Raw genomic sequence first — 23,827 nt, 5'->3', positions numbered from 1 at the left:
TGTTCTTCCTCATGCAAAAACATTTTTTAATTTGTACATTTAGTCACTATCATTGTACGCTGTAGGCATTCCTGTATTATACCATCTCAGTAATTAAGTATTGTTTTAAACAGTTTCTGATTATTTTTATAATAGTTCCTCTCAAACTATATTATAAAATTGATGTTCTGTGTGTTTTTTATAGTCAGGCACTGTGTATTGTTATCTGTTTATTTCTAGAACCTAGCCAATGTCTCCTGTAGGAAACACTTAAAAATATTTGAATGAAGAAAGAAGGTGGTGATGAAATTTATGTAAGATACAAAGAGTAATCCAGCTAAAATGTGTTGCAGTTAAAAATGTACCAATGCTATCTTATACAATTAACTTTGAGCAGTCTAAACTTATTTTCCTTTTTCTAAGTTCCCTTTGAATTTGAGTTTTAGAACGAATCCATCTGAATTTATGCTGAAATTCTTTGATACATTAGAGGTTACACAATTGTATTAAAGCTATGCCAGTCTAAATAAAATATCTCCTTAATGGCCAACTTAATATAAATCACTATAGCATTGCCTTGACAGTAAATCCAACAGTTTGGGTTTCTTTATGGAGAACAATTCCTGCTAAACCCTCTTGCCTTTGTCTTTTCATTAGGATTCTGATAACCCTGACCTTCGAGACCGGGGCTATATTTACTGGCGACTTCTCTCAACGGACCCTGTCACAGCCAAAGAAGTTGTCTTGTCAGAGAAGCCACTGATCTCTGAGGAGACCGATCTTATTGAACCAACTCTGCTGGATGAGCTGATCTGCCATATTGGTTCTTTGGCCTCTGTGTACCATAAGCCTCCCAATGCTTTTGTGGAAGGAAGTCATGGAATCCATCGCAAACACTTGCCAATTCATCATGGGAGGTACGCAGGTTAACTAGGTTTCAGTTTGAAGTGACCGTTTAGGCAGAGTTGGTCTTCCTCATGTTTTGATGACTTGGAGAAGAACTTGCTTTGCATTCTCCAAACCTACCACCATACTCCCTTGGGGGTACTTCTGAATACCAGTAACCGCACACACACAGTGAGTGAGAGACCACTTTGTATTTCACTCTCTGAGTAGATTAGATTATGAACTTAGAAAATTCTGGTGGAGTAGACCTAAATTGTTAAAGACTGAAAGTTGGCTAGGTCTCCAGTTTAAGATGAGGCCAGAAATATTCCTAGAGTTGGAAACTAAGAACAAAGACTCTATGTGCATATAACTATAGATACGTTTTCCTGTACTATAATTTTGGTTGACGTTTATGGGTAAAATTAGTAGATACCGTTTAATGAAATAATATTTGCAGGATTTTGTAAAAGCAATTGAGATTCTATTGAACAAAGTTTTTTGATTATCTGTACCTTTTTTAACAAATTAAGATGATCATATTAGTAAGAAAATTCTATTATGAACAGGCTTTCGAATAACGTGGAACTCTTGCTTTACTGCAATCTTAAAATTTTCAAAATTTTAAATATTCAGCTAACTCTTACAGTGGATATCTTGGAATCTTTTCAGACTCTCCTTCCTTCATCAATCATAGTAAACATTAAATCTAAGTTAGAATAATTGTGCTTCCATTAAAGGGTGTCTTGTAGCATTGCCTGTTATATATTGCTGTTTTAAATGTTCATGAATGGCCAAGACATAGGATTTGTTGTTTTACAAATTAGTATAGGCAGCATTTTGGAATCTTTAAATGTACTGTGAGCACAAATAAAAAGTAAGGACAGCAGGCAGCACCCAAGTAAATGATGATTCAGCTTTTATTAGCCTTTAATTTCGTTGAATCCTTGGCTTTAAGGGCAAGTATTGTGATTTTAACCCAAAAAAGACTTGTGGCTTCTTAAAAAATAAGCCTTGTAATAAGTTAGGGCGTTGTGCCTTGTATACAAACATATTTAATATTCTCTAGATGTGTGTCTTTAATTTCTAAGAATGTCTTCAAGTTTGTGCTTCATGTTTTTATATAGTACAGGTTTTCTTGTAACTTGCCTCTTGTTTTGGCTTGCTGAAATGCAGTATACCAAAAATGGGCTGGCTTTTACAATGGAGATTTATTAGCTTACAAATTTACAGTTCTAAGACTGTGAAAATGTCCAAAATAAGGCATCTACAGGACAAAATCTTCTCTGAAGAAAGGTACCGACATCTGGAACACCTCTCTCAAATGGGATGGCATATGGCTGTCATTTCCTGGTCCTTCTCTCCCAGGTTTTGTTGCTTTCAGCTTTCAACTTCAGTGGCTTCTTCTCTCAGACTTTTTGGGGGCTTTTTCTCTGTGAGCTTCTCTTAATTTCATTTCTCTTAAAGGATTCCAGTAAAAGGATTAAGGACCCACCTTGGGGCAACTCCTCAATTGAAACAACCTAATCGAAAGGTCCCACATACAGTAGGTCTGCACCTACAGGAATGGACTAAAAGAACATGGCCTTTGTTGCTCAGATGTTGTCTCTCTCTCTAAGCCCAACTCTGCAAGGAAAATCGTTGCCCTCCCCCCAAGCCATTCTTTGGTGAAAATGTAGGACGTGACTCCTGGGGATGAGACTGGCTCTGGCACCAAGGCCTTCCTTACTGAAATAGGGGAAAGAAATGTAATAGAATAAGTCATCGGTGGCCAGAAAACATCAAATGGAGTCAAGAGGGTATTCTGGAGGCTACTCTTATGCAAGCTTCAATTAGATAGTGCTAATTGCCATGGTTTGCTGAACCCCAATCAACATCACTGCTGTTGACTCTTAAGAACACATAGGCCTTGAATTGAACTATAAAGGTTTCATGTACTAGGTTTGCCTTCCTGGAACCTATAATTCCCAAAGGTTCCTAGGTCAGATAAACCCTGAAACCCACAGGGACAAATCTCTCTAAGATTGTCAGTTAAATTCATCTTCCTGTCCTTTAGTGTGAACACCCCTTTTCAACATGAAAAATCAGAATGGACATTGCCCAAAGATCCCTGTAGATTGGGAGAAGGATTAAAGGAGAAGGAGGAGGTATAGCAGAGAAAATGGGATTTAACAAACAAGTGTGACTGCTGAATCACTATGTTAACATTCCTTCTAGCCTCCGGTGTTTTAGAGCAGCTAGAAAGAAAAATGTGAATTGGTGGAATGGTAGCCCATGACAAACCCTGGGAACTGTTCTGTAACTACTTGTTGAAGTGTGCTTTGAAGATTATTGCTTTTTTCTTTCTTTGTTTTGTAGATATGTTATATTTTACAATAAAAAATCATTTGTTGTTTTGTTTGTTTAAAAAAAAAAATGACCTTTTCTGGGATAGATACATAACAGCTTCAAATCACTACATCTGTCTAACCATATTTATGTACTATTTAACCTGACTTTTTCCTGTTAAGTTTTGGCACTCAAATGAAAAGGAGAAAATTTAAAAAAAAAACAAACAAACAAACTAAAACAACCCTCTTTAGAACATAGGAAAAGAGAACCAATATTTAAACTATCCAAAAAGAGACATAAGCTCTTAGATGAAGTCTTTAAAGATGTGATAAGTAATCTTTAATATGTTGTTACCTTCACAATTCCTTAAGTGATTCCTTTTTGGTTAACCTTTTGTCCATTTTTGCTTGTCTTTTATGTTTGTTTTTTAAAGGAGACACAAATGTAGAAAATCTCCTTTGATATCAAGTGAAATGACAAATTGCCTTAAATGGCATACTCATAGTAGTTCTGCCATTAATTACTTAGTTCCCTTCTGCATCAAAAGGTAAGTAAGTGCTTTGTGTCTGACAGGAAATAAAGCAGCACTTTAAAACATTAATCTGCCTCTTCTAGAAATTAAAAAAAATGTGTACATCACTTAAAGACCTTCTAAAAATTAGTAAAGAAAGGAAGGAAGTGCTTTTTAGTTTGGTATTGCTTACTCTGCTAAGAGTTGTCAGATGTTTTATAGAGGTGAGGCAGTAAATTGTCTTAATTTAGGAAAATCTTTTAAAAATACTGCTTTGTGACAGTTATGCAGTTATTTCCCATGAGAAAAGTTTTCAAACTAATTATCTTGTATTTTCTATTTCAAAAGGATGTATGCTAATAATTTACCACATTCTTAACAATTAGATACTTCAGGATTATTTGTTTCTTTAATCTAGCTCACTTTATCTTCCCATATTTCTCTTTCCATTGTAATAAAGGAAAATGCGTTCTCTGTTACCTTTCTGCATTTTATTTATTTTGTTTTCTATCACGTTTCCTAAATGGCCTGTATCTTAAGATGATGGAGTTCCATGTGTAGATTTCATGTATTTCTTATAGGTGTATATGAAAACAGCTTTTGATTTCTTTCTTAATATTTGGCTAAATTTTGCTAACCTTTCAGCTAGATACTTCTCGTCGTCACTTTCTTGACACTCTTTCCTCCTGTGTCATCTTTCTGTCTTTAATCTTTGCAGTTCCATTTTTATTCTCTCTGATCATTAATCTTGATTGTATCATAAGATTCAGTCTGAACCTTCTCTTCCTGTGCTTCTCTGTGTATTCCCTTAGGGAACTTACCTACTAACCAGAGCTACCACTGATGTATTGTAGGGCTTTAAGGTTAACACCATGTTTTCCTTTGATCCTCACGATTATATAATCCTGTGTTTTGATGATACTATTAACATTTCATTGATGAGGAAAATTTGTCTTAGAGAAGTTGTCACTTAATGTAGGTTTGGCTACTAGTATTTAGTGGCATCAGCCCTTGATCTGAGTCTTCTGATTCTAGATCCCCTGCTCTTATCAGCATACCCTGATAACACACACTGTTACTCTCGTGATTTCACTTGATATGTGTGCGCGAATTTTCTCCCAAATTTAGTTTTGTAACTCTGACTGTCAGTGCCTTGTCTTTAGCTGTCTGTTAGACTTCTCTGCTTAATTTCATTACTTGAAACAACAGAATTGAGAACTGAATATATCATTTTTCCTATCATTCCTCCATATTTCCCTATGGTATTAGGAACATCGCTAGTCTTCTGCTTCTTAAGTTTTGTTTCTTTTTCCCATAGTTTGAGTTTTCTTTGTCCTTTGTCCTCTTTGTTCAAGTGTTGTTGAAATGTATGCAGGTTTAAAAAAATTTTTTTTTTTTTAGGAAAATACTCATCTGTTCACTGAACTTTTTGCAATGTGGTTTTACTTTAAATTATGTAAACTTAAAAATCATGCTGGATAGGATGACATAACAAACTTGGATGTACCCATCACTCAGCTTCAACAGTTACAATGTTTTGCCGATCTTGTTTTCATTTATCACCCCTACAGGTTTTTTTCTGAGGGGGCTGGAATATTTTAAATCAAATCTCAGATATCTGTTACACAGTAAATGTGCTTTTTAGTCATTTTTGTGAATGCTGACATAGTTATATTGTAAATTATTTGTAGTCAGGAACTCTATTTCCTCTTTCTTCTGTATGTCCTCAGAGTCCTCATTATAGTGCTCCCTCATAAAGAAGGTGTTCAATTAAAATGACTGACTAAACTACATACTATGTATTTATTTTCATTTTTTTAGCTGTATTTTGATAAAGATAAGAGTTGCTGTCATCTCTTTATGTACATAAATTCTTATGAAATCAGTTTTTTTCCCTTCTGTGTTTAATGGTTGTATATCTCATATTCACTTTTAAAATATTTATTTTGTGAAAAATAACATATGCAAAAAAGCAATAAATTTCAAGCACAGCACAACAATTAGTTGAAGAACAGATTTCAGAGTTTGTTATGGGTTACAGTTCTACAATTTTAGGTTTTTACTTCTAGCTGCTCTAAGATACTGGAGACTAAAAGAAATATAAATTTAATGGTTCAGCGATCATATTTGTTTGTTAAACCCTACCTTCTCTGTATAACTCCACCATCACCTTTGATCTTTCTATCCCACTCTTTAGGGGTATTTGGGCTATGGCCATTCTCACTTTTTCATGTTGGAAGGGGCTGTCAATAATAGGAGGTAGGAAGATGGAACTAGCTGATGTTCTGGAGAGGTTGGGCACTCTAGGTTTCAGGACTTATCTGGTCCATGGACCCACCTAGAGGTTATAGATTTCTGGAAAGTTACCCTAGTGCATGGAACCTTTGTAGAATCTTTCTCCTGATGGTCTCTGTTGCCAACAAAATATTCCAAGTTTATTCACTAATTTCAGTTCATATCAGTGAAACCATACAGTATTTGTCGTTTTGTTTTTGGCTAATCACACTCAGCATAACGTCCTTAAGGTCCATCCATGTTGTTACATACTTCATAACTTTATTCTTTCTTACATCTGTATAATACTCCATCGTATGTATATGCCACAGTTTGTTTAGCCACCCATCTGTCGATGGACATTTTGGCTGTTTCCATCTCTTGGTAATTGTAAATAATGCTGCTATAAACATTAGTGTGCAAATGTCCGTTTGTGTCCTTGCCCTCATGTCCTTTGAGTAGAGACAGCATATAGATGGGTCCTGTTTTTTAATCCATTCTGCCCGTCTATGTCTTTTGATTGGAAAGTTTAATCCATTAACATTTAGTGTTATTACTGCATGGGTAGTACTTTCTTCTGCCATTTTGTCTTTTGGATTTTATATGTCATATCTGATTTTCCTTCTTTTTACCTTTACTCATAGTCTTCCTCTCTACACTCTTCTCCACACCTCTCTCTCCTGCCTTTTCATATCTGTCTCTAGTGCTCCCTTTAGTATTTCTTGCAGAGCTCGTCTCTTGGTCACAAATTCTCTCAGTGATTTTTTTTGTCTGAAAATGTTTTAATTTCTCCCTCATTTTTGAAGGACGATTTTGCTGGATATAGAATTCTTGGTGGGTAGTTTTTCTCTTTTAATAATTTAAATTTATCATCCCACTGTCTTCTCACCTCCGTGATTTCTGCTGAGAGATCTACACATAGTCTTATTGGGCTTCCCTTGTACGTGATGGATTGCTTTTCTCTTGCTGCTTTCAAGATTCTCTCTCTCTCTTTGACCTCTGATATTCTGATTAGTAAATGTCTTGGAGTACTTCTATTTGGATCTGTTCTCTTTGGGGTACGCTGCACTTCTTGGATCTGTAATTTTAAGTCTTTCATAAGAGTTGGGAAATTTTCAGTGATAATTTCCTCCATTAGTTTTTCTCCTCCTTTTCCCTTCTCTTCTCCTTCTGGGACACCCACAACATGTATATTAGTGCGCTTCATATTGTCTTTCAGTTCCCTGAGTCCCTGCTCATATTTTTCCATTTTTTTCCCTGTATTTACTTTTTCTTGCCAGATTTCAGATGTTCCATCCTCCAGCTCACTAATCCTATCCTCTACCTCTCGAAATCTACCATTGTAGTTTCCATTGTTTTTTTCTTCTCTTCTACTGTGTCTTTCATTCCTATAAGTTCTGTGGTTTGTTTTTTCAGACTTTCCATTTCTTCTTTTTGTTCATTCCTTGCCTTCTTCATATCCTCCCTCAATTCATTGATTTGGTTTTTGATGAGGTTTTCCATGTCTGTTCATATATTCTGAATTAAGTGTTTCAGCTCCCGTATGTCACTTGAATTGTTGGTTTGTTCCTTTGACTGGGCCATATCTTCAATTTTCCTAATGTGATTTGTTATTTTTTGCTGGCGTCTAGGCATTTAATTACCTTAATTAGTTTATTCTGGAGATTGCTTTCACTTCATTTACCTAGGGTTTTCTTGCTGGATGAGTTTGTTGTCTATCTGTTCTTTGACATTCAGTTCAGCTTTATCTGGACTTCTAGCTTAAGTTTTGTTTAACAGAGGAGAATTTTTCAATTCTTGTTTTCTTGTTTCTTGCCCTGCTTGTATGGTGCCTTTTACCCCCTTAGGAGGGTCTACTTAGGTATTTTAGACCCCAGCCGGATTTTCCCAGACCAAACTGACCTCCTATCAGGAGGAAAGAGTCACCTGCATCAGTTTTCCCCAAGGGTGAGACCCAGCAGGTTGAAAGACTTTCCTGTGAAGTCTCTGGACTCTGTTTTTCTTATCCTGCCCAGTATGTGGTGCTTGTCTGACTGCAGGTCCCACCAGCATAAAATGATGTGGCATCTTTAACTTTGGCAGACTCTCCCTGCTGGGGACATGGTGGAGACAGAGGAGAGGTTGTAGGCTGGTTTTAATGGCTTCAAATTACCAAGCCCTGGTGTCTGAATTCCTTGATGGAGGGATTCCACCTGAGTTGGGCTTCACCCCTCCTCTGGGGAAGGCACAGGCTCCCAGACACGCCCTGAAAGGAGCTTGTTTCTGCCTATGCCTGGGGCAGTTGCAGCCTGAGAAGCTGTGCACTATATCCAAAGGCAGTCAAGCCTTTGTAGAAACACAGCCACAAAAACCTGTTTCCTTCTTTTTTCTTTTTCTGTCAGCCCTACCCTCTTGGTGCCAGGGCAAAAATGAGTGACCTCCACTTTGGCCAGTTTCACCTGAGCTGGGGACCTATTTTTAGTTGTCAGAATTTGTTAATTAATTCCACAATTGGTGTTTGGTTGGGCTCAGCCCCTGCTGCTGGTAAAGTTCTTTCTCCTCTGGGAAGCAGCCTGTGGGGGAGGGGCACCGGCTGCCACGGCTTGGGAAACTCGTGGTTCTGGGAGGTTTGCAGCCGGTCCAACTGGTCCAGACTGGGGTACACTGTGTGTCCAGTCACTGACGTGGCCCCAGGAGCTATTCTGTACTGTTGGTTATTTAATAGTTGTTCTGGAGGACAAACTAAAATGTGCACATTGTTAAGCCACCATCTTGGCCCAAAGTCCCCCCTTTGTAGAATCTTATATTAAGTGATCTTTAGTACTGGCTGGAATGCTGAGGTTTGGTCAGGATGGAATTGTTGATCTTACGGTACCAGGGCCTGACTCATCTCTGGAAGTCATCTCCCATCCCACCAGGGAGACTTTCACCCCTGGATCACATTCGCTTTTTGTTTGTTTTGGGTGCATGGTCCCGGAATCGAACCCAGGTCTCCCTCATGGAAGGTGAGCATTCTACCACTGAACTGCCCATGCACCCCTTATTCACGGTTTTTTTTTTTTTTCCGCATGGGCAAGCATGGAGAATTGAACCCAGGTTTCTGGCATGGCAGGCAAGAACACTGCCTGCTGAGCTACCGTGGCCTGCCCCACATTCACTTTTTTTGTCTTGTTTTTATATCCTTGTTGAAACTGACTCTTCTCTTTTTGCTCCTCTGCAGCACTGATGCAGGTGACAGCCCTGTTGGCACCACCTCTGCAACCAACCTGGAACAGCCTCAAGTTATCCCCTCTCAAGGTGACCTTCTGGGGGACCTTTTGAACCTTGACCTTGGTCCCCCAGTCAATGTACCACAGGTATCCTCCATGCAGATGGGAGCGGTGGATCTCTTGGGAGGAGGACTAGATAGTCTGGTAAGCATCTTTCTTTTGATCATTTTTAGTTCTTAATGTGCTAGAGAACTTTAAATTACTCAGCTTTTTAGATCTAGACCTTTTCTTGATGAAGGACAAGATTATTCATCTATATATTAATTATAGTATTCTTCATTATTGGTATGGGCTATATCTGCAAGTGTACAAGACTATTTTGTTCTGCCTCTAAATAGAACTTTTGGTGTTTAACCAACCTCTTGTGCCACAATAACCACAGTAAGCTTTCCAGAGCTACTTATTGTTCCCGCTTCTTAACTCTGGATAGCCCCTGTAAATTCTCCTCTTAACCTGAACAGCATTAAAGTGACCTTGTAGAGATAATTCTGTTTTGAAGTTTCAAGCCTTTGTTCTCTTTGTATTTTATTGGCGTATACCCTGTCTAATTCCAAAAGGTTTTAAGGCAACCATTTGAGCCATTTGTGTAAAAACCATACCTTTATAAAAGTTGGGAAAACAGCTTGATTGGTTCTTTTTTCCCTTTCTCCTCCCCCACCTCCAGTCATACTTCCAATTTGATTAGCTTCCAGGATTCTAATACTAAAAGGCTCCAAAGTCCAGAGCATTTGTGAATATATGCCGTCATTAGAAACCAAAATTATTTTTTTTTGCTGTGTAAAATAAATGAGAAATATTAAGGATGACTTTGCATTTGTGGAGAGAAAGCCAGGATAACAGGTCTCATCAGATGGTGCCCTACAAACTAAATACTTACTCTGGTGGAATTAGAGAGGTTCTTTTAGCTAGAAACTTATAAGATGCCAAACAGTTTGATTTATTTACATCATCAGAAATTTGAAGGCAGATGCCATAAATATAAAAATATATATTCTCAGAGGTAGCATAAACAAAACAACATCACTATGCAACTTATACCAGCATCTTCTACAATTTACCAGCATCAGAAATTTGAAGGCAGATGCCATAGATATAAAAATACATATTCTCAGAGATAGCATAAACAAAACCTCACTCAATGCAACTTACACCAGCATCTTTTACTTATGTCTGCGGTTCATGCCAGGCAATATATTCAATATTCTTAGATAGTGGAAAGTCTAAGAAAAAATGGTTACAGTCATATATCTATGTGTTGTATGTTTTACTCATGGAAAGTGACTTGTTTGTAGAGTCTATATTCTGATCAAGGTTTGAACTCCAGCTTATATTGACCCAAATAAGCATTCTCTTTGGAACATAAGTATTTGCTGTTCTTTCATATCTTTAATAAATGAGGTTGATTGATCTTGATAAGCAGAATAGCTTTCTCATATGATCGTTTTGCATTTTTGGATAGCCTCCTTAAAGACTCAGGAAATTGACAAGTGAATATTAAAATATTTGTGGAGGTTCCCAGGAATCCCTTATAAACATTAAAATGGTGCTTTTCCTATTCTTTTGATACATAATTATCCAGGCACCTGTCAGAATCACTGCAAGTGTTAATTCAAATAGAACAGCTGTTAGAACTTGCTTTATTTGTAGGAGCCAAAATGGCATGTGGACTTTTTTCTTTATTTTTCCTTCTTTTTTTTGATAAAAGATGTTCTTTTGGGGGTTGGGAAATTAGTTCTTCCAGTTGGACTTGTAGGCCCAGCCATGTACCTATGTAACTGTAAATTTTAGCTTTTCCTGGCTTTGGGACTTAAATTGGTTTTCTCAATGTTATAACCCCAGAAACATTTATATGCAGTTTTCTTGAGCTTATTTTGGGATGTAAATATATCCCAGAATTCAAAATAAGAAAGAATAAAAGCCCTTGTTTTGCTTTGGATCTGTATGTGGTTAAATATATATTTACTCAGAGAACCAAGGTTTTTTAGATAACATCACAAGGAAGACCTAAATCTGACTATCTGAAGAGATTTTTCTAAGGCAGCAGTGAACTGCCACTTTTAAACACTTTTATTTTCTTGTGCAAATTACTTAATTTAAAGAGGAAAATAACTCTCAAAGTTGTCAATCTGTATAGACAGTGACATTCCTTAAATGAATTCTTGCATAAAGCCGTGCTTCTCAAACTGTAATGTGCATATGAATCTCCCAGTCATGTTGAACAAGAGAGATTCTGATTTAGTTGGTCTGGGATGGGGCCCCAGAGTGTGCATTTCTAACAAGCTCCCAGATGCTGCTGATGCTGCTAATCTATGGATCATGCTTTGCATAGAAAGGGCATAGAATATCTGTGACGATTCTGAATTGTTCATCAGTTTACTGTTTGATCTGTTAGCTGCTGATAAACCAGATGCCTGCTTCTCTTGACTTCAGTAATAAACTCACTCCGGCAAAGAGGGCTCTTCTGCTGCCCCAAATTAATTAATTGAGGCAGGGCAAGAAACTCTTGAATTTATTTTGTTAACGGTCTTCCTATGAAGAATAGCATAACTAGGAGTAGGAGAATTTGACCCAGACCCTATTTAAAATATGGCCAGGATTAGAATTCTATGGTTATCTGGCAGTCAGAACCCAAATCAGCTCAGTGATCATTTCAGAAAGGCTATCAACAAGAACCCTGAGACTGTTGTGCTTTCTTCATTGGGTTTCTAACTGAATCTCACCCATAGAGGTCAGTGATGTGCTGCTAATGAAGTACTGCATGGCAGCACTAACCTCTTCAGGCTTTATGATTCTTAACTCTGGCTGCATAATCACTATACCACATTAGTAACATATAAAAAAATATTACAAGTGCTTATGCTCCACCTAGAACAGCTAATCTCTGGGTGACAGTGTATAGACATTGGTATTTTTTTAAAAATTACCCAAATCATTTTAATTTTGCATCTAGGGTTGAGAACATTAAGTCAAGTGAAAATCCAAACAGAAATAGGTAGGGATGTTAAGAAGTGATCTCTAAACCTGAGCAGTGACTTCTGCAGAATAATTATATTCTGACAAGCCACTTTGACACCTCCTACGAAAACAGATCTCTCTGAGGTTACCTTTGTTCTTCTCCACCCCAGAATGTTTCCATCCTGATTTTCTTTTATGCCAGTAGGCCTATCCGAAGTTAGCAGGAAGTTGAATTTGACCTATTTACATTTAGTCCCAAGGTCCCTTTTATCTTTGCTTATTTTCCATAATTGGAGACAAAATTGGAAGCATTTGTATTTTGTATTCCTTACTTATTTTCTGTTCTTCTATCGTAAAACTAGATAGTCACTAGTACATATTTTTATTCTTCCCTTTTCATATTCTGATGATCTTCGCAGTAGATGTTGTTCTACTTTACCTTCTTTTATTAACACGCTTGTACAATTTTGAGATTTAGTGAATTGTGGCTTCTTCTAGAACTGTCTATTCAGAAAAATAGTTATCAATTATTATTATCATTATTAGCCACAATACACCTTAAGTCTCCAGCCTTATTCCATCAATGCTAGTGATTCATAGCAACTGTGATTCCAGGTTTCCCAGGTAATTCTTATTTACCTTTATTTTAGGTGGCAGGTATCTTTGAAAATTACTGAGTTAGGCAGAGCTCCAGATTTTACAAATGGAATTATTTATCACAGGACTTGACTCAAAATGGATTTCCTACATATTCTTTTTAGTCCCCTTACTGGGGACTTGTTTCCCAACCTTATTTTTTGCTTGCTCTTCAATATGTTCTCCTTGGCTCTACAAATAGTTTCTTCCTTCTATTAGTTTAACTTTACCTGTCACCTTGCAATGGAGTGGTTTCCGATAATGTTACATACATGGTTGATCTGTTCTATTTATAGAATATTTAGATTTTGCTTGCAAAAGTAGTCATTTGGGTCTGTTTTAGATACCATATATGTGTTTTGTTTGTTTTTGATGGCTCTGATAATTAGTCTGAGAAGCTGCTCATTCTGGATGTTGTAACTTTTCTCACAGCAGTTCCTTCTGGTTTGGTGTAGTATAGGAGGTAACCTGATGCCCATGTGCATAACTCTTGGATGTGTGCTATAGAGATACACCTTGTACAAATAAGTCTGACATCCATGAGGATTGCTGAAGTAATAATTGAATCTCACATATTTGTTACCTTTACTTTCTGGCTATCAGAAAAGGCCTTGGTTAAATTATAACTTTTTATTCGTGCACGGTGCTGTGCATTACTTTATTTAGATAAATGGTGCTATTGTGCCTCAGAAATGGAAAGGAAGCAGTATTTAGAGTGCCCTTTCTATGCTGAAGAACAATTTCATGCTAGAAAAGTGTACTTTATCTGCCCAGCTGAAGTAGAGTGGACTAAAAGACAAACTGCATTTTTTTTTTTTTGACTCCCAGTGTATGTTTTTCAAAACCTCCCACACTGTTTCCTACAGGTTTATGCCTTTCAGATATTTTAAGTCATAAAATACTTTAGTAATAGTCTTTCTTTTTAAGCCCACAGGATATTCCATCGTACATATTGATTTTACAGTTCATTTTTCTTCCTCTAGAGGAGCTTTGCTGTGATTGAAGAGCTTTGTTTTAGAGTTGGTATTGTTTTGGAGAAATCATTGTAAGTTATTGCCCAGTTTTGTCTAGTAAATTCTTCAGTGCAGCTTTTATAACCATTGTGTCTTTTTTATCAATGCATTGGGTTAGTCAGGGCTAGCCTCGGCAGTTTGAGGAATAATTACTGATAATTGAGTGCCTATTTATGTGCCGGTTCCTGTGCTAGAACTTTCATAATTTTGAATTCTCAAGACAACCCTGCAAGCAGCTGATCTTGGGCGAGTCATTTAATTTCTCTGCCTGAGTTCCACATCTGTCAAATGGTGATAATAATAGTAGTCCCATTGGGCTCTTGTGGCAATTAAATAAGATAATTCTATAAATCACACTTGGAAAAGTGTGTGTCACACAGTGGACCTTTGGTAAGGAATTGATGTTGGGCCCCATTTTACAGAAAACTGAAGGTCACATAGTTTAAATTTCAACCTAGGACTTAATTCAAGTTCTCCTCTTTACAGTATCCTGTGATTCCTCTAGTTTATTTTAATAGTCATCTTCTAGAACATAGTCCAGTTTCACCAACTTTGGTTCTTCTCAAACTTTAGTACATAGTCTCTGGAATACTAAGTATAGAGTACATTTGAACTTGCAAAATAAATCTGGCTCATCATCTTTCACTGTCAGTTTTCCTGGTGGTAAGTAATGTAAACACAGAATGAACACTGTTAATGTTATGACTTAGAATGTAAAATTCCATGAATTTTTAAGATAAAACACAAGGCTGGCTTGTCCTGCTGTACCTCCCAGGTGGCCTGGGTGTATGAGTTTGAAAGTTTGGGGACTGTATAAGTTTATTCATATGTGAAGAGCGGAACTAAATCCATATACCTCTCTTGGAGCAAAAAGAACAGGATTGTTCATCTTATCCTCTTAGGAAGAACCTTGATATTGCATCTGCCAGTCTGTTTGGCAATAGCTTTGATAAAGGAGTATTTTCAAGGCAATTAAATGATGTACAAGACATTCTTTTGCTGAAAACTGGCTATCAAAACTGCTCAGACCATATATTTCCTCTCTAGAAAGGGCTTTGGCTGGAGAATGGAAGGGTTTGTTTTTCTCCCCGGTTATTTCTGTTTATATGTGCTAGCAATGTTAATGCAGAGTTGCTGCTCTAGGCTAGTTGGTAAACAATTTTGTCAGCCTTCTGTCCCTTTTGTGATAATTTTTTTCAGTAAAATGATTCATTTCAAAATTGTTATCCCAAGAAATCATACTGCCAGTAGCCGTGCTTTTTTTTTTTTTTCCACACTCACATAGTCACATTGCAAAAGCTGTATCATTATACATTCATCTTCAAGACATGACTACTGGAACAGCTCTACAGTTTCAGGCACTTCCCTCTAGCCTCTCTAATATAGCGTAAATTAAGAAGGGGATATCTATAAAATGTGTAAGAATTTTATAGATTCTCCCCTCTCGACTCTGTTTGAAATCTCTCAGCCACTGACGCTTCATTTTGTCTCATTTCTCTCTTCCCCCTTTTGGTCAAGAAGATTTTCTCAATCCCTTGATGCTGAGTCCCAGCTCATTCTAGATTTCTGCCCCACATTGCCAGGGAGGTTTACACCCCTGGGAGTCATGTCCCATGTAGAGAGGGGGAGAGCAGTGTTGACTGAGAGAAAGAGGCCACATCTGAGCAACAGAAGAGGTTCTTTGGGGGTGACCTTAGGCCTAATTTTAAGTAGACGTAGCCTATCCTTTGTGGGGATAAGTTTCATATGAACAAACTCTAAGATTGAGGGCTCAGCCTATTGATTTGGTTGGCCCCACTGCTTGCGAGAATATCAGGAATTCTCCAAATAGGGAGGCTGAATTTTCCCCCTTTCTTGCCATTCTCCCAAGGGGACTTTGCAATACTTTTTAATTCACTATTCAAATCAGTCATCTATCTTTCCTTCAGGTTTCATTTGTGTCCCCAGCCCTCTTCCCTCTGTCATTCTCACATTCAGTTTCATTGAGTGTTCTAACATTATTGTGCTACAATTAGGCAGTATTGTATCCATTTCTGAATTTTTACAGTCAGTCCTTGTTCTACTTTGCTAGCTGGCAGAATGCAATATACCAGAAACGGAATGACTTTTAAAAGGGGAATTTAATAAGTTGCTAGTTTACAGTTCTAAGGCTGAGAAAATATCCTAATTAAAAGGCATCCAGGGAAAGATACTTTGGTTCAAGAAGGCCAATGAAGTTCAGGATTTCTCTCTCATGTGAGAAGGCACATGGCGAACACAGGGCTTCTCTCTCAGCTGGAAGAGCACATGGTGTACACAGTGTCATCTGCTAGCTTTCTCTCCTGGCTTCTGGTTTCATGAAGCTCCCTGGAAGGCGTTTTCCTTCTTCATCTCCAGAGGTCACTGGCTCGTGGACTCTCTGCTATGTGGTACTGCAGCATTCTTTGCTCTCTCTGAATCTCCTTTATTCTCCAAAATTTTTCCTTTTTTTATAGGACTCCAGAAACTTATCAAGACCCACCCAAATGGGTGGAGACATGTCATTACCTAATCCAGCTTAACAACCTCTCTTGATTAAATCACATCTCCAGGGAGATGATGTGATTAGTTTCAAACATACAGTATTGAATAGGAATTACTCTACCTTTATGAAATGGGATTTTCCTTAAAACATGGCTTTTCTAGGGTTCATACATCCTTTCAAACCAGCACAGTCCTGTTGCACAATCTGTATCCCTTTAACTCCAATTACCCCAAATCTACCCTATTTCTATCTCCTGATGAAAATCTCCTCCTCTGTTCTTAACTGAAATTCTCCAAGTTCATTCATTAATGTTCATATTAAGGAGATACATAGTATTTGTCCTTTTGATTCTGCCTAATCTCAGCATAATGTCTTCAAGGTCCATCCGTATTGTTACATGAATAGCCATACTTTTTATGGATACTAGAACATTTATGCATTCAGTAAATATTTGGTTGCTTTCTATATGTCAGCTTCTATTCTATGTACAGGGAATATAGTTGTGAACAAAATAGCTCTTGGAGGTGACAGATGATAAACAAGTATGCAGTCAGATAGTAGATACTATGAAGGAAAATAAGACAGGATGCAGAACTTCTTCTGTGAGCTTAGAAGTTCTACATCCTGTCTTATTTTCCTTCATATTGAATTCTGTCTGACTTGAGTCCTAGAGTGACTATTCTAAGGATGTTACCACATTCTGTTCTCTGTTTCATATAAGGAAATAATCTACGCTACCTATTTTTCTGTTGATATAAACTTTTTTTTCGCTGAAATTAAAGAATCTTCTCCCATATAAACTTTTTTTTCCCCTCAAGTTAAGGAATCTTCTCCCTGGGCATTTTGTATGACCTCAGCTCATTTGTGCTGTTCCATGTCAAGGTTACTCTCAGCCACCCATTTGCTTAATAGCTTTTGCGAAGTTATGGGCTCTTTTCACTGGTTTGCTTGGTTATATTTTATGCTTATTTCTGAATACTTTCCTCTTAAACTTGTCATTTTGAAATAATTTCAAATTTACTAGGACAGCTGCAAAAATACAAAAGTCAGAGAACTCCTGCATACCTCCCACCCCCACCCCAATATCACAGATCAACCAGTTTTAACATTTTTGCCATATTTTTTGCTGTATCATTCTGTCCATCTGTCTATCCATTTGTCTGTTTTCTGAACATTTGAGAGTAGGTCATGCCCCTTGTACACACAATGCTTCCCTACATTTCCTTTGAACAAGGATATTCATCTATGTAACCACCTCAAGTACAGTTATCAAGTTCGTGAAATTTAACATTGATATAAAGCTTATAGTCTATTTTCCAATTTTTTCACATGTCCTATTGTTATTTTGAGCCATTTCTCCTCCATTATCGATCCAGTCCAGAATCTAATAATTTAATGGTTATCTTTTTAGGTGCCTCCCACTGTTTTTGTTGGTTTTAATTGTAGAAACAAGTACAACATACACATTCCCATTTCAGCTACTACGAGTACCATTCTGTGGGCTTAAATACATTTACAGTCTTGCACTACCCTCATCATCATCCATCACCAGAACTTTCCCAACACCCCAAACAGAAACCCTGTATCTATTATGCTAATATGGATCTGAATCTGTAACAATCTTGTTTGGTTTAATATCAACTTAACTTCAATGGAATACACAAACTATACTCCAGTAGCCTCCATTGCCGCAATTTTATGTTAATTCTTGTCACAAACTACATATTTGTATGTTGTTAGTTCAAAAACATTGGTTCATCATTACCTTTTATGTAATTGCACTTTAGATCCTGTAGGAAGTAAAAAGTGTTTCAAATAAAAAATTTTAATAGTACTGACATTTGTATTTATTCATATCATTATCTTTACTGGAGATCTTTATTTCTTCACATGGCATCTGTCTATGTCCTCTCCTTTCAACCTGAAAAACTTTTAGCATTTCTTGTAGGGCCAGTCTAGTGTGATGAGCTTTTGTTTATCTGGGAATGTCTTCAACTCTCCCTCAATTTTGAAAGACATTTTTACCAGATATAAAATTCTTGGGTGATTTTTTTTCTTCAGGACTTTAAATATACCATGCTACTATCTTTCCTCCATGGTTTCCAGTGAGAAGTTGGTACTTAATCTTATTGAAGGTCTCCTTGTGTGTGATAACATTTCTTCTTCCTTGTGATTTTCAGGATTTTTTTTATTTTTGGCATTGGACAGTTTGATTTTAATATGTCCTGGTGTGTGTCTATTTGGGCTTATCCTGTTTTGGAGTTTAAGTTCTTACATATGTATATCCTTTCATTAAATTTGAGAAGTTTTCAACCATTATTTCTTTGAATAATCTCTCCAGCCTTTTGTCTTTCTTCTCCTTTGGGACTTCCACAACACACTTATTTGTACGCTTGATGGTGTCCCACAGGTCTGTCCCACTTTGTTCACTTTTCTTCATTCTTCTTTTTACTCCTCAGACTGAATTATTTCAGTTGTCTTATCTTCAGGTTCACAGATTCTTTCTTCTGCCAATTCTAATCTGCTAGTGAACCCCTGTAGGGAATTTTCTGTTACTGTGATCTTTAGCTGTATTTGATTCCTTTTCATTATGTCTGTCTCCTTATTGATAATTCTCTTTATGTTCATCTATCATTTTCCTCATGTCCTTTAGTTCTTTGTCTATAATTTCGTTTAGCTCTTTGAGCATATTTAGGAGTTTTGTTTTGTTTTTGTTTTTAATCTTTGTCTACCATCAACAGTAACAAATTTGCTACACCAATACTATGGGTCAACAGTAGGGGTGGTAATAAGGGGCATGGGAGGATTTGGGTTTTATTTTTTATTCTTATTTCTGTTCTGAAGTAATGAAAATGTTCTAAAATCAATCATGGGGATGTGTGCACAACTGTGTGGTGGTATTATAAACCAGTGATAGTGTACGTTGGATGATTTATGTGGTGTGTGCATATATCTTAATAAAAGTGGTGTAAAAATAAAAGTATTTGTCTAGTATGTCACAGGTATGATCCTCTGGTTGATGGTTTTTAATGCTTTAATCTTTTCCTTAACATGGGCTATAGTGTCCTGTTTCTTTGTATGATTTTTAATCTTTTGTTGCAACCTGGACGTTTTGGTATTTTAATGTGTTACTTCTGGAATGTAGATTTCAAGGAGCCTGTTCCTTTAGCTTGTATCCAACTAGTGTTATGACAGAAATTTTTCTTGAATGCCAGGAGCTAACCAAAAGAAAACAGCTTTCCCAATCTTTGCAGATTGGCCTATGTAAATGTCCTCCTTCAGAGCTTAGCTGTCCTGATAATGAATTTAGAGAATAGCCCAAGTTAGAAGCATAGGGTCCTCCCCAGTCTTTCCTGTGCATACATCTTGTCCTCGACATGTGTGTGGCCCCAAGAATTCCCCCATTTACCCACATACAAATGCCTTATTCCCCTAGGAATAAGTGTTTCTTCATGTTGCCAGGTGCTACTTTGAATGTCCCACACATGGCACTCTTTTGACTGTTCTCCTACAGTGAGTGTTCCGTAGATTACTCTGGGAACCACCTCTAAGCACTTGGCAAACTCTGGAACAGCAAGCCTGCAGTGCGTGTCCTGGTTCAGTTCTTTCTTCCCCCAGACAGATTGAAACAGACATACATGTCCCTTAATATGTGCATGGGAATTACTCTTGCTCTTTCTGGAAATGGGACTAGGGACATGCATTGGAAGTGTGGGTCAGCTCCACACTGCGATGCTTAGGGAATGAGGAGGGGGCCAGCAAGGGCACCAAGAGATTTTCTTACTGTGTTTTAAGTTGCCTTTTTCTTTTTTTTTTTGCGGGGGCGGGGTGTGTGTTAAACAATGGGAATTTATTAGCTCACGGTTTTGAGGCTAAGACAGTCCAAATTGGGGCACCATCAAAGCGATACTTTCTCCCTGGAGACTGGACTTTGGGGACTGGTCAAGGGGCACTCTTGGTCTTTAGTTCACCACCTGGCCATGCGCATGGCTGCATCTCCTGGCCTCCCCCTTCTCTTCCGAGTTCTGTTGATTTCAGCTTCTGGCTGTTCCGTCTGTAGTTTTTGCTCTCTCTCTGCCTGGATTTCATTTTCTTATAAAGCACTCTCTTATAAAGTAATAGGGTTAGAACCCATCCTGATTGAAGTGGGCTACACCTTAACTGAAGTAACCGCATCAAAGTTCCTCCTTACAGTGGGACCACTCCCACAGAGATGGGTCAAGTTTAAGAACGTGTTTTTTGTTTGTTTGTTTTTAAAATTTTTATTACTAAAACTACAATCAACATACAATATGAACATTCTTTTTTGCATCACATAATTGTATATTCATCATCATGATCATTTCTTAGAATATTTGCATCAATTGAGAAAAAGAAATAAAAAGAAAACAAAAATATTCATACATACCATCCCCCTTACCCATCCCTTTCATTGATCACTAGCATTTCAAGCTACTAAATCTGTTTTAACGTTTGTTCTCCCTATTATTTATTCATTTTTAATCCATATGTTTCATTCATCTGTCCATAAGGTAGGTAAAAGAAGCATCAGACGCAAGGTTTTCACAATCACACAGTCACATTGCGAAAATTACATCATTATACAATCATCTTCAAGAAACATGGCTATTGGAATGCAGCGCTACATTTTCAGGCAGTTCCCTCCAGCCTCTCTCTTATGCCTTAACTAAAAAGGTGATATCTATTTAAGGCATAAGAACAACCTCCAAGATAACCTCTTGACTCTGGAATCTCTCAGCCATTGACACTTTATTTTGTCTCATTTCTCTCTTCTCCCTTTTGGTTGAGAAGGTTTTCTCAATCCCTTGGTGCTGAGTCCCAGCTCATTCTAGGACTTCTGTCCCACGTTGCCAGGAAGTTCCAACCCTGGGAGTCATGTCCCATGTAGAGAGGGTGAGGGCAGTAAGTTTACTTGTCGTGTTGGCTGAGAGAGAGAGGCCACATCTGAGCAACAGAAGAGGTTCTCTTGGGGGTGACTCTTTGGCCTAATTTTAAGTAGGCTTAGCCTATCCTTTGCGGAGTTAACTTTCATATGAACAAACCCCAAGATTGGGGGCTCAGCCTATTGCTCTGGTTTTCCCCACTGCTTGTGAGAATAATAAGAATTCTCCACTTGGGGAAGTTGAATTTTCCCCCTTTCTCACCATTCCCTCAATGGGACTTTGCAAATACTTTTTTATTCACTGTTCAGATCTTTCTGGGTTTTACCGCGGTAGTATCACTCTGGACAAACCTACAAAATCTCATGCCCTGCTCGAGGTTCCATGTACTTATGGTGTTCAATTAAGCTATCCACATAAGTTATATTAGGAAATTAACTTACCTTTTTCTTGATTCAGCTCTTGCCCTGTTCCTGCTTTTTGGAGCTTTGAGCAAGATGATTGTTAGTTCTTGCTGGTTTTTCAAAACAGCTGTGGCAGAATAGAGTCCTAGAGTCTAATTCCCTGTCTTGGTTTCTGATTGGCTTTTTGAAAGGTGCAGCTTAGTAGCTGAAAAAGCATACTTTGACCTAGGAGATGGCATATAACTTCTAAAATCTAAACTATCCTAATAGGAAAAATGCAGATTGATATTTTTGAAATAAATTAGATTTTGGTGTAAATTTTATGTTTGTGAAGGAATCATTGTATTTTATTTTTATATCATTCTGACTCCTGAATAACAGAGCTGTTGGTAGGGTGTATGACCTGAAACATTTCTTAGGCGCCCTTAAATTGAGTCTGTTCTAGAAAGCATCGGATAAAAGAGGTAATAACTCTGAACAGGAGCAAAGAAAATGTCTGAGCTTAAGGTCTAAGCCTGTAATTAAGAGAATGTCTTCAGATATTACTCCACTATTTTAGATGCAGTTAGATGTACTTTTGACTTCTTGAATGTGCCTCAAAGGGGTTAATTTGAAGTCATTTTGATAACTTGTGGGAAATATTTTGTCTGTTCAGTGGCATCTCAGTTGATATTCTTTTTTGTTTGTATTTTAATTGGAGTCAGGCAGACTTGTTCCATTCGTTCTATTATAGAACTTAAGTGTTGCATTCTCTCTCTGTATTGTCCCGCATTGCTGTAGGATGAGGGCATTTTCTTTTTGTATCTGTTGCTGAACTAGAGCTGTATGCAGGTTTAGCTGTCAAACTCTTGGCTTAACCTGGCTCTGCTATAGAACTCATATAAATGATGCTGAAATTCCTTTATACCATAATTTACAAAAGTCACAGAGAATATCACTGTATTTTATTCAGTTACCAAATTAACAGTGCAGCAACACATTATTGTGTAGTTCAGCATGTACTGAGTTCCACTCAGCACTACGTCAGGCATTTACCATCCTTAATGTTATTCTCAGAGTCATTTAATTAGTACAACTACTATAATTTAGGTTGAGGACTGGGGGAAATATACCACTAGGAGAAAATTTAGACTATGGAATCCTTCAACTCTATCAGCTACAGACTCAAAAAAATCCTGCTTAATTTTCAGCATTTGTAATATTTAGATCCTGAAATTGGTACTTCTTCCTTCCTCTTCTTGTATCCTGATTTGGTTGACCTATAGTTGTCATTATTTCCTTTTTGGAGAAAATGGCAAACTTAAGAAGCCAATCTTGGGAACAATGGGGAGTGGAGAGTTCCAGGAGACATCTGCAACAACAACAGAAACCCAGTGCCTGGATAACTAAGGTTGGGATTAATACCATGTCCTCTATACCCAACCCTTTTCATTTCTGTTTTCACAGCTCACTGAATAACAGATATTACTCTGAATATTTATAAGTCCTAGTTTGACTGATTTTTGCTCTCCTTACTGATAAGTATCAGCTTGGGAGTATTTCCAAACAGATGAATCTTGTCTGACCCCAGATAATACCAACAACTGAACTAAAATAGTTAATGGCTAGTTCAGGCTGGCATATAACACCCTTCCTGGGTATATGTTCATTTTCTTCTTTTCTTTTATTCTTGATGAAGATCTGCTTCATCCTGCTTGTCACTGTAGATAGGAGAGACCCATTCACTGGGTAATTGGCTCCCATCCTTGCTGACATCCCTCTATTAGTCACTGACACCCACCACCATGCTATCACATCACCATGTTTTCAGAGAGCAAGATAACCCTCCTTGGAATCCTTTTCAGTCAAAGAAAAGAAGATATTGAATAAAGTCTGAATAAGCAGTAGTCTTAATCAGATTTTAATTAGAAGACATATATTAAAATTGTTCTTTCTTGTCTTTTTCTGGACATAGCACAATTAGGTGAACCTTGAGTTTTCTAGTTACATGTAACTAATACTCTGAAACGTAAGATCAGAGTTCTTGATTGTAAGCTGAGTTGTATCTGATACACTGAAATAAATAAAGGAGTCTGTTTTCTTTTCCTTTTTTTTTTTTTTTTTTTGTTTTTTGGCATGGGCAGGCTCCAGGAATCGAACCCGGGTCTCCGGCATGGCAGGCAAGGGAGAATTCTACCACTGAGCCAC

General features: G+C 37.4%; 1 protein-coding gene across 6 annotated transcripts in view; it reads left to right on the top strand.

The window, feature by feature from the left end:
* AP2B1 (adaptor related protein complex 2 subunit beta 1) overlaps positions 1–23,827 on the top strand; it is a 186,676-nt gene that overhangs the window by 105,153 nt on the left and 57,696 nt on the right. For all 6 annotated transcript variants that reach the window (XM_077165133.1, XM_077165138.1, XM_077165134.1 and 3 more), the window contains 2 exons: positions 637–896; positions 9,180–9,372. In XM_077165133.1, the coding sequence (XP_077021248.1) occupies positions 637–896; positions 9,180–9,372 (453 nt within the window). The remainder of the gene's footprint in view (positions 1–636; positions 897–9,179; positions 9,373–23,827) is intronic.

Source organism: Tamandua tetradactyla, chromosome 6 (assembly GCF_023851605.1).
Source record: "Tamandua tetradactyla isolate mTamTet1 chromosome 6, mTamTet1.pri, whole genome shotgun sequence".
NCBI classification, from domain to species: domain Eukaryota; kingdom Metazoa; phylum Chordata; class Mammalia; order Pilosa; family Myrmecophagidae; genus Tamandua; species Tamandua tetradactyla.
Note: the sequence above shows the minus strand (reverse complement) of the source record. Positions and strands in the feature narration are given on the sequence as shown.